The 13,970-nt window shown below is 40.5% G+C and overlaps 1 protein-coding gene across 5 annotated transcripts in view; it reads right to left on the bottom strand.

The window, feature by feature from the left end:
- Window positions 1-13,970, bottom strand: part of LOC110958361 (protein turtle homolog B-like) — a 171,085-nt gene that overhangs the window by 82,314 nt on the left and 74,801 nt on the right. For all 5 annotated transcript variants that reach the window (XM_051937145.1, XM_051937147.1, XM_051937146.1 and 2 more), the window contains exon 5: window positions 9,041-9,158. In XM_051937145.1, the coding sequence (XP_051793105.1) occupies window positions 9,041-9,158 (118 nt within the window). The remainder of the gene's footprint in view (window positions 1-9,040; window positions 9,159-13,970) is intronic.

Here is a 13,970-nt window from a genome sequence, read left to right as displayed (position 1 = left end):
TAGTGCACAGTAGTATTAGGTAAGTACTATGTGAAAATAAAGTCATTACAAGTCTTCTTTCAAGGGACATGACAGCAGCATTTGAAAAGAGAGGGGAATCACACTTAAGTCCATGTACATTTTACGCTTGATCAATGAAATAAATGCAGCAAGGCACAAAAACAGTATCCAGTGGAGCACGTTGTCAGCAAGATATTGGAAGATACATTCAGCATGGTGAAATATCTTTCTAGAGTTAATGTGCAGAGTAGTAAGTAAAATGCTCAGCTTGTCGAGGTTAGTGCGTGAGTAGTAAAACATAGTGTGTAGAGAGATCAGCATTGGTAATACTTATGGCTACCTATGTTGTTTCAGGTTATTTCAATTTTTCATTTTTTTTCTTTTTATGATTTTTAGCTTTATAAATGTTTCATACTGCATAGAAAAATATTTGATTTCTCTCTACTTCCAGCGATGGTTGTGCTCTTTCAATAGGGGGGCGAAACTTAATATTGCAGAGGAAAAATAAGCTCACAGTGAGGCAAAATGACGGGAGCAATAAACACCCAAAAACTACTTGGAGTTCTGAGGATTAAGATTAGTCCAAACATGTCAACATGGGATCCAGTAATGCACAGGGTTTTTATAGGGGCTTTTGACAGGTCAAATATAAGTGACAAGAAAGATTTCAGTTTTTAAAAGGACCAAAGCTGGTAAGTGAATGCATCTATTCCCTACTTATATTTCTCACAGACAGGGAATACCACAGAGATTATGGATTTGATAAAACAAGTTCTATGTACAACTTTAAATTAAACAGTTTCAGACATTAGCTCATCATTTCTCTGCTTACTGTTAAGAATTTCTTGCCATACTTATAGTCCGGTCGTCTGGAATTGTATGAAAGCATCGGGTGAAAAGTCGGTGAAATGCTTCAGTTAGAGATTGAGCCTCAATTCCCTCAGTTCAGCAGAGGTCAGGTCATGACCACTGAGCCGTGTTCATCTGGGGCAGCGATCTTTAAATTACATGACCTGAACTGCTGTGTTTGCTTCTTTTTCATTTCTCCTCTTCGGTGAGGAGTATTCAATCTAAGGTTGGTGCAAAGACACATTTATACTGTGCCTATTTTCAATTTCTGAACAGTAAATAGCATGTAACTTTAAGCATCAATGTGTGTGATGCAGCACATAATAGACACTAAATGACTTGTTTGCTAAATGTGTCTTGATTTTGTAGCAGAACATATACTGATCCAGATAGATTGCAATAGTCTCAGAAACTGACATTTTATTTATACTGGAGGCAAAGAGTTCTCACATTCTTATTTGTCTTTAGGCCATTAAATGATAAAGTCGCTCAAATACAATTATTAAGGTTCATCTGGTCTTCAGTGTTCATTATGTATAATCTAGTTGTTCGTGGTCCTCAAGCTAATGTCAGCATTGTCTATTTTGTCTCACTGCCACACATGCTGCTGCATTATGCACGATTTAAACTCCACTCAGCCTGTTGCCTTCTCGCGGATGTGATAGTACACTTGAAGGATCAGGGAGATGATGTTTTACACCTGAAGGGAGAAGAAGGATTTAGCTTTAACACATATTAAAACAAACTTTTACCATGTCTACTAATGTTATCCATGTGGCTCAAGGGATGGGGATGTCAGTATATCTGTCTGTTGATTCCTCACTGCAGGGAACATAAATATAGTACCTACAACTACTGTTAAATATATTACTGTGAAATAAGGTTGGCTCTCAAACGGAGAGTCGAGCTGGGATTCTTGTGACTTATCTTCTTTTCCAAAAGCAAAGTTGCTGTGGCCCTGAGCCATTCCCTTTTCCTTTTTACGTGATTTACCTCGTCCTGGGTCTGTATCCAAATTAGAATGTGCGAGCTCCTGTCCAGCTTGGTGTCCAGAGTTGGACCTCACTCAGCCTGTCTCTATGCCTGCTCCTCCTCCGTTCTGCCTCTTGTCCTGACTGATTTGACCGGTACTTAAACGTTGCGCTCCAATCAAGCTCTGCCTGTCATCACAGCGTCTGCCTAAAAGCTCGGCCAAACTGCCGCTCTGGGCAGCTGTGATTGTGGCTGTGCCAAGAAATTTTGTCCATTGCAGACATGTTTTGTTACATGCATGAGACTTGTTTGTCACTGAAGGCTGGGCCCTGTTCAGGATTTTAAATGTAGCTACAGGAGTACATGATTTTAATTCTGAGTTCTTTTTATGTTCACAAAGATCAAACTATCTATTTGAAAGTCTGCTGTTTATGTTATGTTTTTTATTCGAGTATCATCAACCAGAGGACAAGTATATTATTAATAGTTACATTAACAGTTAACTAACATTAGTCAGTTGCATGAATAGTAGGCATGCCCCTATGAAGTATTTTGATTCTGATCCAATCTGGGTCATTTAATATTTTAAGCCAACACCATTTTCGGAGATAACAGATCAGTAGATAAGTTGTAGAATTGCCTCAGTATCTGTGTGCCACCAACAGGAGCCTCTTATGGGGCAGTTTAATTTTGACAGCAGTCAGCCACATGCGGGTTGGGCTAGTACAGGGGCAAAATAACAAAGCTTTCTGTGACACTTAATTACCTCTGCCCAGAACACATCTCTTAAATAAAGAAGGGATAAGCTATAACAGTAATTCTATATTCCAGTGCCATACATGATACAGTCTGTATTATGTGTCTTTAGCTTAAATCTGAAGCTACGGATGCATAACTTAATACTCAGGCCAGACGAGATACAGTGCCTATCATAAGTATTCACCCCCTTTGATGTTTTACCCTTTTATTGCTTTCATAAATCAATCATGGTCAATAAAATTTAGCTTTTTTGACAAAAAAATATTGGAAAAAAATCTTTAATGTCAAAGTGAAAACAGATTTCTATAAAGTAATGTTAATGAAAGAAAATTATATAAATAAAAATAATTGTTTGCAGAATTATTCACCCCCTTTTTAATTTAATGGTCTAATTCAATAGAGGTTCATCAAATTGTTGCCAATAGTCTCACAATTAGTGAAATGAAGATCACCTGAGTGGTGTGGGTGTGTTTCAAGTGATTGAGTTGTAAAACACCTGTGTCTGAAGGGTCCAGAGAGTGGTTGATCAGTATTCCTGGCTACCATTACACCATGAAGACAGAAGAACACTCTAAGCAACTCAGGGAAAGGGTTATTGAGAAGTACAATTCAGGGGATGGTTACAAAAAAATTTCCAAGGCACTGAACATCCCCCGGAGTTCAGTGAAATCAATTATCAAGAAATGGAAGGAATATGGCACTTGTGTGAATCTGCCTAGATCAGGACGCCCTCGTAAACTGAGTGACCGTGCAAGTAGGAGACTAGTGAGAGAAGCCACCAAGACCCCTACAACTACTCTGAAGGAGTTACAAGCTTCAGCTGCTGAGATGGGAGAGACTGTGCATGTAGCAACTGCTGCCCGGGTTCTTCACCGGTCAAAGCTTTATGGGAGAGTGGCAATGAGAAAGCCACTGTTGAAGAAAAGTCATATTAGATCTGGACTAGAGTTTGCCAAAAAGCATGTGGAAGACTCCATGGTCAAGTGGAAGAAGATTCTTTGGTCTGATGAGACCAAAATTGAGCTTTTTGGCCATCAGACAAGACGTCATGTTTGGCGGAAACCAAACACTGCACATCACCAAAAACACACCATCCCCACTGTGAAGCATGGTGGTGGCAGCATCATGCTGTGGGCATGTTTCTCAGCAACTGGACCTGGAAGGCTTGTAAAGATAGAGGGCAGAATGAATGCTGCAAAATACACTGAAATCCTGGGGGACAATCTTTTCAGTCTGCAAGAGAACTACGTCTTGGGAGAAGATTTATTTTCCAGCAAGACAATGATCCAAAACATACTGCAAAAGCTACACAGGAATGGTTAAAAAAGGACCAGGTAAATGTTCTGGAGTGGCCGAGTCAAAGCCGAGACCTCAATTCTATAGAGAATTTGTGGCTGGACTTGAAAAGGGCTGTTCATGCCCGATGCCCGTGCAACCTGACAGAGCTTGAGCAGTTTTGCAAAGAACAATGGAGTAAAATTGCAGTGGGCAGATGTGCAAGACTGATTGAGACCTATCCACACAGACTCACTGCTGTGATTGCAGCCAAAGGTGCATCTACTAAATACTGACTTGAAGGGGGTGAATAATTATGCAAACAATTATTTTCATTTATATAATTTTCTTTCATTAACATTACTTTATAGAAAACTGTTTTCACTTTGACATTAAAGAGTTTTTTCCGATATTTTTTTTGTTAAAAAAGCTAAATTTTATTGACCATGATTGATTTATGAAAGCAATAAAAGGGTAAATTATCAAAGCGGGTGAATACTTATGATAGGCACTGTATACTGTATAATCCCTGCAACAGGTTTTGGGTCTAACCCTGGGTCTCCTCCCAGGTGGAGATGCTCAGAAAACCTCCAAAGGAACTTTCCCCAGAGGCATTAGAATCAGATGTGCAAACCACCTTAACAAACTACTTTCACCAGCGGCTGGAGGAGTTCGATCTGGATGTCCAAGCTTCACTCAATCTCTAAGGCTGAGCCAAGCCACCCTGCAGGGGAATTTCATTTTGGCCGCCTGTACTCATAATCTCATTCTTTCAATCACTACCCAGAGCTCATGTCCAGATGGACTGGTAAACTGACTGCTTCACTTTGCAGCTCAGCTCCGTCTTCACCACGGCAGTCGGGCCAGCATTACTGTCGACACCCCATAAGCCACCTGTCCATCTCATGGTCCATTTTCCAGTCACTTGTAAACAAGACACAGAGATACTTAAACTTCTTTTCTTGGGGAAACAAACTTGGAGGGAGCAATCCACCAGTTTTCGGCAGACAGCCATGGCGTAGGACGTGAAGGTGCTGACTCGTATCCCAGCCGCTTTACACTTGTCTACAAAACACTAGATTGTGCTGAAAATCATGGTCTGATGAAGTCAATAGAACCACATCATCTGCAAAAACTAGACATGCGATCCCAAGGTTCCCAAACCGGACACCCTCCTCACCTTTGCTGTCCATGAACACCACAAACAGGATCGGAGGCAAGGGGAAGTCCTTCCAGGGTCCATCATTCACCGGAAACATATCTGACTTTGTGTCTAGACTGCGACAGCTCTCACTGTGGTTGTACGGGGACAAAATGACTCGTACCTGAGCCTGGTACCCCATACTACCATAATACTCACAACAGAGCCCCAAGGGGGACACAGTCATAGGCCTGCTCCAAATACACAAAACACATGTTTTCTCCCATGACCCACTCAGCAGCTCTGCAAGGGTAAAGAGCTGGTCCACTGTTTCACAACCAGGATGAATTCAGCATCGCTCCTCTTTTATCTGGAGTTTGACAATTGAGCGGAGCCTCCCTTCTAGTACCCTAGAGAAAACTTTCCTAGGGAGGCTGAGAAGTGTGATACTCCAATAATTGGAGCATGCTCTCTGGTCCCCCTTTTGATCTAGTATCAGGCACACTTATGAGCTACCTTATGCTCAAACACAGTATTTCTTATTACCAATCTATGACTAGCACAGAAGTCCAAAACACCATTTGGACTCAGATCGGACAAGTCATTTTCTCCCAGTCATCCTCATCCAGGTTTCTCCATCATTGCCCATGTCAGCATTGAAGTCTCCCAGGAGAACTATGGAGTCCCAGGCAACACCACCCAGAGACTCCAAGTAGGTAGAATACTCTGTGCTGCTGTTTGGTGCATAAACACAAACAGTCAGTTACAGAAAGGCAACCCTCTAATTCTCTGGGGGGAAACTCCAACAAAGTGGCGCTCCACCAGGGCTTGTGAGTATACAGACTTGCCCGGCACTTCTCACAGTGGTCAACTCCAGAATAGGAAAAAGTCCAACCTCTCTCCAGGAATTTGGCTCCAGAACACTCGCTGTGCATAGAGGTGAGCCCAGCTATATTAAGCAGGGAACAGTCCACCCCCTACACTAGCTCAGGTTCCTTCCCTGCAAATGAAGAGATGTTTCACATGCCCACAATTAGTCTACACCACCACCACAGGGCGGTGTGCCTAGGCGTCCGCTCCTGCCTACTGCCTGGTGAACATGGCACCCAACCCTGATTTTCCCCCCTGTGGGTGGTGATCCTACTCGGTGGCAGCCCCATGTGACCTCTTCATGCTGTGCCCAATCAAGCACTACAGGGCCCCAAGGTCTCACCACCAGATGCTCTCTGGTGAGGTAGAAAGCATCTGGATCTAGTCTATGCCATCAGTGGGTGGTGCCTGCTCTGGTCTACTTCTGGCCCTGTGGGTGGTGGGCTCTTTTCCCTGGTGAGGTGGCGGCTTTCCTATTTGTAGATTTCATTGAGGTATTCTGAATACTACTTAATAGTGTAACTTAAAAACAAGAAACTAGTTTTGGGGGTATATATAGTGTCTGTGGACCAGTACAGGCCCCATTATGTGTCCTGCTGGTGTACAGTGTCTGGTAGCTTGCCATGTATTTATTCTATTTGTCTGAAACAACACTTCGTTATTCAACCCTTTTTTTCAAAACTCCTTCAGTACAGTGGAGAACTCGGAAATCTGCTCCATGTTTCTTGATTATAAAACCCTATCTTTTGTATTTCCACTCTTCAAAACCACTCTTTTTCATCTTCCACTTTCCTTAGCTGCTCCTCTCCCTGAAAATCTATCCAGATACACACGCTGAAGACACTCACAGTAAGAACAACAGACAGCAATAGCGACTGAATTGTTTATCTTCATGAGAAGAACAGACAGTAAATAGATTCTATTTAAACTGTCTGCCCTGAAGTCTTGTTTTGCATTTTGCATATTTGGAATGCTGGGTGTGTGATGTGACTCTGCACCTCTGGGAAAAGAACAGTTTTCTTCACCAAAGCCACCCTAGACTGCTCATTAAACTGTTTGCTGCATTTTAGAGGAGCTGAGGGGAGCTGAGGGGAGCTGATGTGATCGGTTATTACTGAGGCCTATCCCAACTCAATCTGTTAATACTGAATTCACCCCACACACCTACATCAATGTATTCATCTTGCTTCATATATCAGAGCTGCACTGTGTTATGGGATGACTGTATTTTCAAGAGAAGTAGCATGCTCCGGTCTTCTGTGTGACGCCACAATCCAGTGAGTGGATGGGAATAGGGGTAGGTGCAATCAAGAATGACAACAACCTTGTGGAAAAAATGAAGATAAGAAACTGCTTGTGTGTCATAAACTCCACATATCACATAAGTGATGCGAGGAAAATGTTCGATTTCCCGAAAAGAAAACCTTCAGCAAACACAGATTTATAGTTATCTGGCTGGATTGTAATAAGGTGTTGCATAATTTTGAATAGAAAGTACTGAAGAAGTTTATCAGGCTCAATGAAAACTGAGTTATAAATTAGGTTCAGCTTGACTTGTGCTTTATTTTTGTGTGGCGCACAGGCGTGAACTAACCGTGACGTCACCCTTTGGTTTCAACGCCGAGAAAATGAAGCCCGGATTTTGCTACTTCCTGGTCGCCATTTTGGATTTTTTGGAGCCAGTGACGTAAAAAGCGTCATCAAACAGGCTGGACCGGAGAGCAACTAGGGGCAGGACCAGTCTATGGGCGGGCCAGACTGAAGCCAGACTGCTGAAAGCCTCGCCCTAAAGGATCAGTCAATCATTCCAGACAAGACTGTCTATCAGGTATAGCCACGCCCCCTGGCTCCACCAACTTTGACGATTTATTTAAAATTCAGTATTGATTTATTTTAAGATCGGCCACCTGATCTCTCATTTTGACCATGAAAACTAACGGAAAAAAAAATCCTGAGCTGTAGAAAATCAGTCTATCAAATTTTATTTTTTCCAAAAATGAATTGGGGTCTATGGAGCAAAAGCTTTTTGGAGCCAACCCAAGCGGACGGCATGATATTGCAAGTTTTTGACACTTCCGGGTGGGCTTCAAATTTGGAGCCAGATGCTACGTCCATCTTTATATACAGTCTATGATGGCGCATGATGGAGGCCAACACTGATAATGTTGGATAGAAAATGCAATATATTTCAGTGCTGACACTTATTCCAAAAAAATCTAAATAGATACAGTGCCTCTTTTCACAATTCCCTGTAAGCTGATAAATAATACTTACTAAATCATGTATAAACAGTTAACTATTAGCACACTGTTTCCGATACTCGCCTTAATAAGAATCCTGTTCACTTTTACATAAGACTCATAGTGACAGTCTTAACAGATCTGAAATGCAGACACATTAACAGTACGTATTCGATTTGTGACATACTTTGAGCTCAGAGACGTGATATTCTGAAGGTCTTTTCCACATTTCAGCAGCAATATTGGTCCAAAAAAAACGTCCCAGGTTGAAAACATACAGGTTCCATGCCTTTAGTTGCTAGTGGCAACTATACACACACAGGTCTCCATGAAATCACAAAACACTTTTCATGTTGGTTGCATTTTGTTTCACATTATTTGACCTATAGTTTCACATCAATTACAAACTAAAATTACTGTAACAGTACAACATAACTGTGATGAAGACAGAGTCTATAACAGGTCAGATGATGACACTCTCAAGTAATGAATGTAATCCAGGCTTTGACAAAGTGTTAACAGGAGCTGAAGTTCAGTTTGTTGCTTCTAGCTCTTGTAGGAGTCTTTCCTCTGAATTTATTATAAATATGGAGCATCAGTCAGCAGCAAGGTCTGCTTGAGTGTCTTCAGTAAGAGAGACACACATTTACTCAAATGGAACAACAACTGTGTCTTCATTACCTACTTATAGTTAGGAATAATCCCTGACATGAAGGCCAGGATCGGTCACAATGCAGAAGTATCACACATAGAACCGCACTTAAAGCTAACTAACTTGTTACCCTGTTTTACATACAACTGATCTAGTTTCCTTTGTGTTTGTAAGCTTCATGCACTGTCTGTTTAGGAAATGATTTCTCAGTCGACGGAAGTTGGTGCCACGCAAAAGCATTAAAATGCAATAATAATGGAATTTGCCTTATAATGTACATACCTTGTACTAGCAGCCGTGTGGTGTGAATGGCCTCTCCCTGGGGGCTGAAGGCTCGACACGTGTAGGCCCCTCGATCCTCCCGGGTGATGGATAGCACCGTCAAACTCCCATCAGACACCTGAACACATGCACAAAATCAGGCATGTCATTGGGAAATCACAAAATAAGTGAATCCTTGGAAGCGAGGGAGCGGAGCGACCGAGCCGGGGGGAGGGTTAGGGCAAGAAACCTTTGAAATTTAAAGGCTGAAATGGTGCATTCTGGTGAACTCTGACACTTAGAATTCTTTAAACATGAAGGCTTAAAAAAATGTCTGTATGGGACCTTCTAGGCACCCCCCAAAAACAGCACAAAGTCATGTTAATGTGATGAAACCAAATATTTATACTGGATTCAAATTTGAATGAGCCACATGAAGTCATCACAATGTCTGCTTTCCGATCCACCATGGGAGTGAGCCTCTTCTGTTGAGGAACTTGTAGGGCAATGCCACTGGGTTGTGGCAAGCATAGACATAATAAAGAGTAGACGCCGCATCAACCGCTACTGTCCATTGGGGCTGACGAGCGGTGGGGCCGCCATCTTGGTCCGGTCAGCCGCTCCACTCAGCGCTGTTTGACAGCGCATTTAATCCATCTTAACTCTGAATATTAAACTGATTTTCACGCGTTTTTATTTTTATTTTTTGCTGCAAACATCATACATGTAGCTATGATACAGGACAAATGGTTCGGCGTATTTTAATATTCATAGCGGGAATAAAAGATAATAATAATAATAGGCAATAGAATATTCTGATATTAAGCTCGACTGTAGACAGGTACTTTGCAAACACTGTAAACACACACACACTAATATATGTTAGAGAAGCAGATAATGGCAGTAAAGTCAATTATTTTAATAATTTGAAGAGACAATATATGATTACGCCATATATACATATATAAACAAAATACTGACTAATGAACACATTTCTTTATAAAACAATACATATATATCTATATTATCATTTTCTGATATATCTTTTTATTATATATGTATGAATTATATTGATAGTCTATATATGATTTATATAATTTCTCTGATATATTGATTATATTAATACTCCATCTATGATTTATATATATTCATTTTCTCTGATATATAACTTCTATTGTTTTATATAAAAATATGTGTTCATTAGTCAGTATTTTGTTTATATATGTATATATAGCGTAATCATATATTGTCTCTTCAAATTATTAAAATAATTGTCTTTACTGCCATTATCTGCTTCTCTAACATAGATTAGTGTGTGTGTGTGTTTACAATGTTTGCAAAATACCTGTCTACAGTCGAGCTTAATATCAGAATATTCTATTACTGTTAATCCCGCTATGAATATTAAAATACGCTGAACCATTTGTCCTGTATCATAGCTACATGTATGACATTTGCAGCAAAAAATAAAAATAAAAGCGCGTGAAAATCAGTTTTATTCAGAGTTAAGATGGATTAAATGCGTTGTCAAACAGCGCTGAGTGGAGCGGGTGACCGGACCAAGAGGGCGGCCGTATTTCTCGCTGCGCAGCAGCCCGAGCGGCGTCTACTCTTTATTATGTCTATGGTTGCAAGTACACACTGCTGATCCCGTATGTTTGGTCCTGTTGTCGCGTCTCTTCCCTCCGCCGGGTGAAAAAAATGCTGGGCATTTGGTGGTTAGAGCGCTTTTCGTACAATTTCCTGGCATGATTTTTCGAATTTTCGCGGATCCGCGACCAAATAACATGCCTGACAAAATCTTCGTTTGTGGGGGATTTTTAGGCTCGAGATTTTACTTTTTTTCCGCACAGTAAAAATTCACACAACCACGTGTTCATACATACAGATGAAATTTTGAGCCAAACAATGATTTTTAAAAGGCTGTAGCTTTTAAACCATGCTCAACTGGTAGGGTTTGGATCCATGATTTCATGTTGTTGACGCCGAATTCTGACCCTACCATCTGAAGTGGAGACTCATCAGACCAGGCAATGTTTTTCCAATGTTGTATTGTCCAATGTTGGTGAGCCTATGGATGGATGGATGGATGGATGGATGGATGGATGGATGGATGGATGGACGGACGGACGGACGGACGGACGGATGGATGGACAAACAGACAGATAGATCGATAGATACTTTCTTAATCCCGAGGAACATTCAAAAGGATGATCCCAATTTAATTAAGGTAATTAAAGAGTGTTAAGAAAACCAGTCGATCACAGAGACAGGTGAACAGTAGAGTTTTATTTTGGAAATAAAGTGGTTAAATTTTGGATGCATGTAAGATGATCAGTGGGATGCTTCCATCTGTGTGCTGCATTGTAGCTGAAAGCTGCTTACTTGGTTTCGACTTAAGGTACTGTCTGCTGGGTTTATATCCTTCAAGCATTTTGGGCTGAGGTTGTCAGGTGACTTTTAAACTGGCAGGAGTAGCATTTTAAAATCTAAGCCAGCATAGAGATTTAAGGATGGAAATGTGTTCAGTTCTCTTTCTAAATCTATCTGCGTTGCGCTGAATGCTGTCAAACTGTTTGTGAACATTGTTTTGGGGATGACCTGACAAAAGATAGCTTGGACAGTCTTTCCATTCAACTGGAAATAAAGGCATGAACGAGTTTGTCCAAAGCTTGCCTGAACATAGGGCCTCTCATTCATGTTATTTCTTGGAGGTGAGGGTAGTTTTTCAAACATAACCATATTCTACTTTAATTCTGTGTCCTACTATCAGCATTACCTAGGGGTAGGGTTAAGGTTAAGATTAGGACTAGGGTTAGTAGGGTTTGGGTTAGGGTTAGCTACTTTATAGCCACACTAGTCTCTGCTATGTATCATGCTACACTTAAACATATTCAGTGCATGATCTTGAGCACAATCTGATTATTAATATCCCCGTATGATTCTAATTATATCTATGCTCATATGTGTCTTTGATTCACCCACATGACAGTCATTTGTTTACTGAAGACCAGATATTATTAACATTTCACTTCCGGCTCCTGATCATGTTTTGTTTTCTAATAATCATTTAAATTCTATTTTTTTCCTTAGCCATACATCTTTCACAGCACATTTTGGGACTACAACAAGAGAAAGAGAGTGTGAATGCTTTATAGCAGTAAGGTCTAAACAATTTTTAGACAGCACCAACAAAACGCCGAACTAAATTATTACTGAAACAGATGCCAAACAACTGAAACTCCGATATATCATATATTTTGTGCTTCAGTGTGTCAGATGGCTGTGAGCCCTCAGGTTTTAGCTCACGACCATCATTCCAAGAACAAACATCTGGATTTTTTGCTGATACATTCTGTGAATACATCAGAATATCACATTGCTATCTTGCATCATCAGTTATAATAGGCCATTTTAAGCCATTTTGATCTTTTATACATAATGTTTTACTCACTTATGATCTGATCTGGGGACACATCAGTTCTAATATACAGTAGAACTGTGTGAAACTCTGTGCAATATTATGTAAATGAAAAATAATCCAAAAGTGCATCACCTCTTAGTAACTGCATTGTTAACCAGTTGGCAAGTTTTTACTTTTTTTTATCCAATAACGTAATTCCATCTGAGATGATGGACACACAAATTAGAAAACCTGTGTTCAGTGAAACTAAATTGAGTATTACTTGTTACTTTAAATGAATCTATATGAACAGAGTTGATGCAGACTTCAGGAGGAATAGAGTGAACTATCGTACCACTACTCTGAATCACAGTGGCTGCCTTCCTAAATAGCGACACAGAATCTAGATCTGAAAAAGAGACAGCCAACGCTTCAAATTTAGGACAGGGGCTATCGGTGGAAATCAGAGTTTCTGTGACTTCTCTGACAGTGTGAAAGACATTGCATAATGTGGCCCTTGATGGAGAGAAGAAATAAAATGCTGCCTTTGCTTGGCCTTCGATACAAAATTGGAAGATTATACTTTGGAAAAGAACATGAAGAGAAGTTCTCATGGATGTTGGGAGCAGATTTTTTTTCGGATAAGATCGAGATAAATTTGTTCAGCTGAGATGGGCTGAGCATGTTTGGTGAGAACCTGGCCAAGACTACCACAATGAATGGATAGTCCTGACAGTAAAGCAGAGAGGTGAGAGTGTGATGCGTGAGTACAAAAGGTGTGAGTGAGTTTCTAAATTCAATCTCCAATATCCCCTATGCTGAGTAGGAGAGTCTGCCATCAAAAATAAAGGTGGACATACGAAGAATTGAAAAAACTGAAAGGGGCCTGTCATAAGTCTTAGCTCTTACTTTATATTTCAACATCAGAGTAAACATTTTACATCAAAGAATTATTAAGAGATGATACAATTTTGAACCTTTTTGACATTGAAGTGAAACTGGACAGTGGTGTACCCCTGCTGCAGACTCCATTTCTGACACCTATTTTGGAGTCACCAGCTCTGAGAGTAGCATTGCACAATCTATTCCCTCAATGGGAAACACTGTATTAAATTCAAGCAGCATTTGCCATATAAATCTGTCTTCATATTCATACACATCAAAGATATCGGACTTTCACATCAAAACCAAATGCTTATTCAGATTAAACTATCACCCAAATCTTTATATACACAGATCTACAGGTTTTACAGCTGCTTGACGTTCTATGGTGGCTTGTGACTTGGGAAAAAACAGCTGCCCGATAAAAGAACAAATTTAGATCAAACTCTCCTGTGAACAAAGCTCAGCCATTTAAATAATTGATCTAATGTGGGGGTGTGATTTCCATTCCTACATGCAGTAGTTAATGACAGACATTGAACAGCACACGCTGCTCACACAAAATGCTTCTTCTCTCTTGAAATACCACCTTGAACTACAACTAAGCTCTGTCATATTCTGTGTGATGGGAGTATGGTTGGCTAGGGTTGAACACCTAAACGGTGA

This window comes from Acanthochromis polyacanthus, chromosome 17, assembly GCF_021347895.1.
Source record: "Acanthochromis polyacanthus isolate Apoly-LR-REF ecotype Palm Island chromosome 17, KAUST_Apoly_ChrSc, whole genome shotgun sequence".
In the NCBI taxonomy this organism is placed as follows: Eukaryota; Metazoa; Chordata; class Actinopteri; family Pomacentridae; genus Acanthochromis; species Acanthochromis polyacanthus.
The sequence above is the reverse complement of the archived record's forward strand: the minus strand, read 5'-3'. Positions and strand labels throughout refer to the sequence as shown.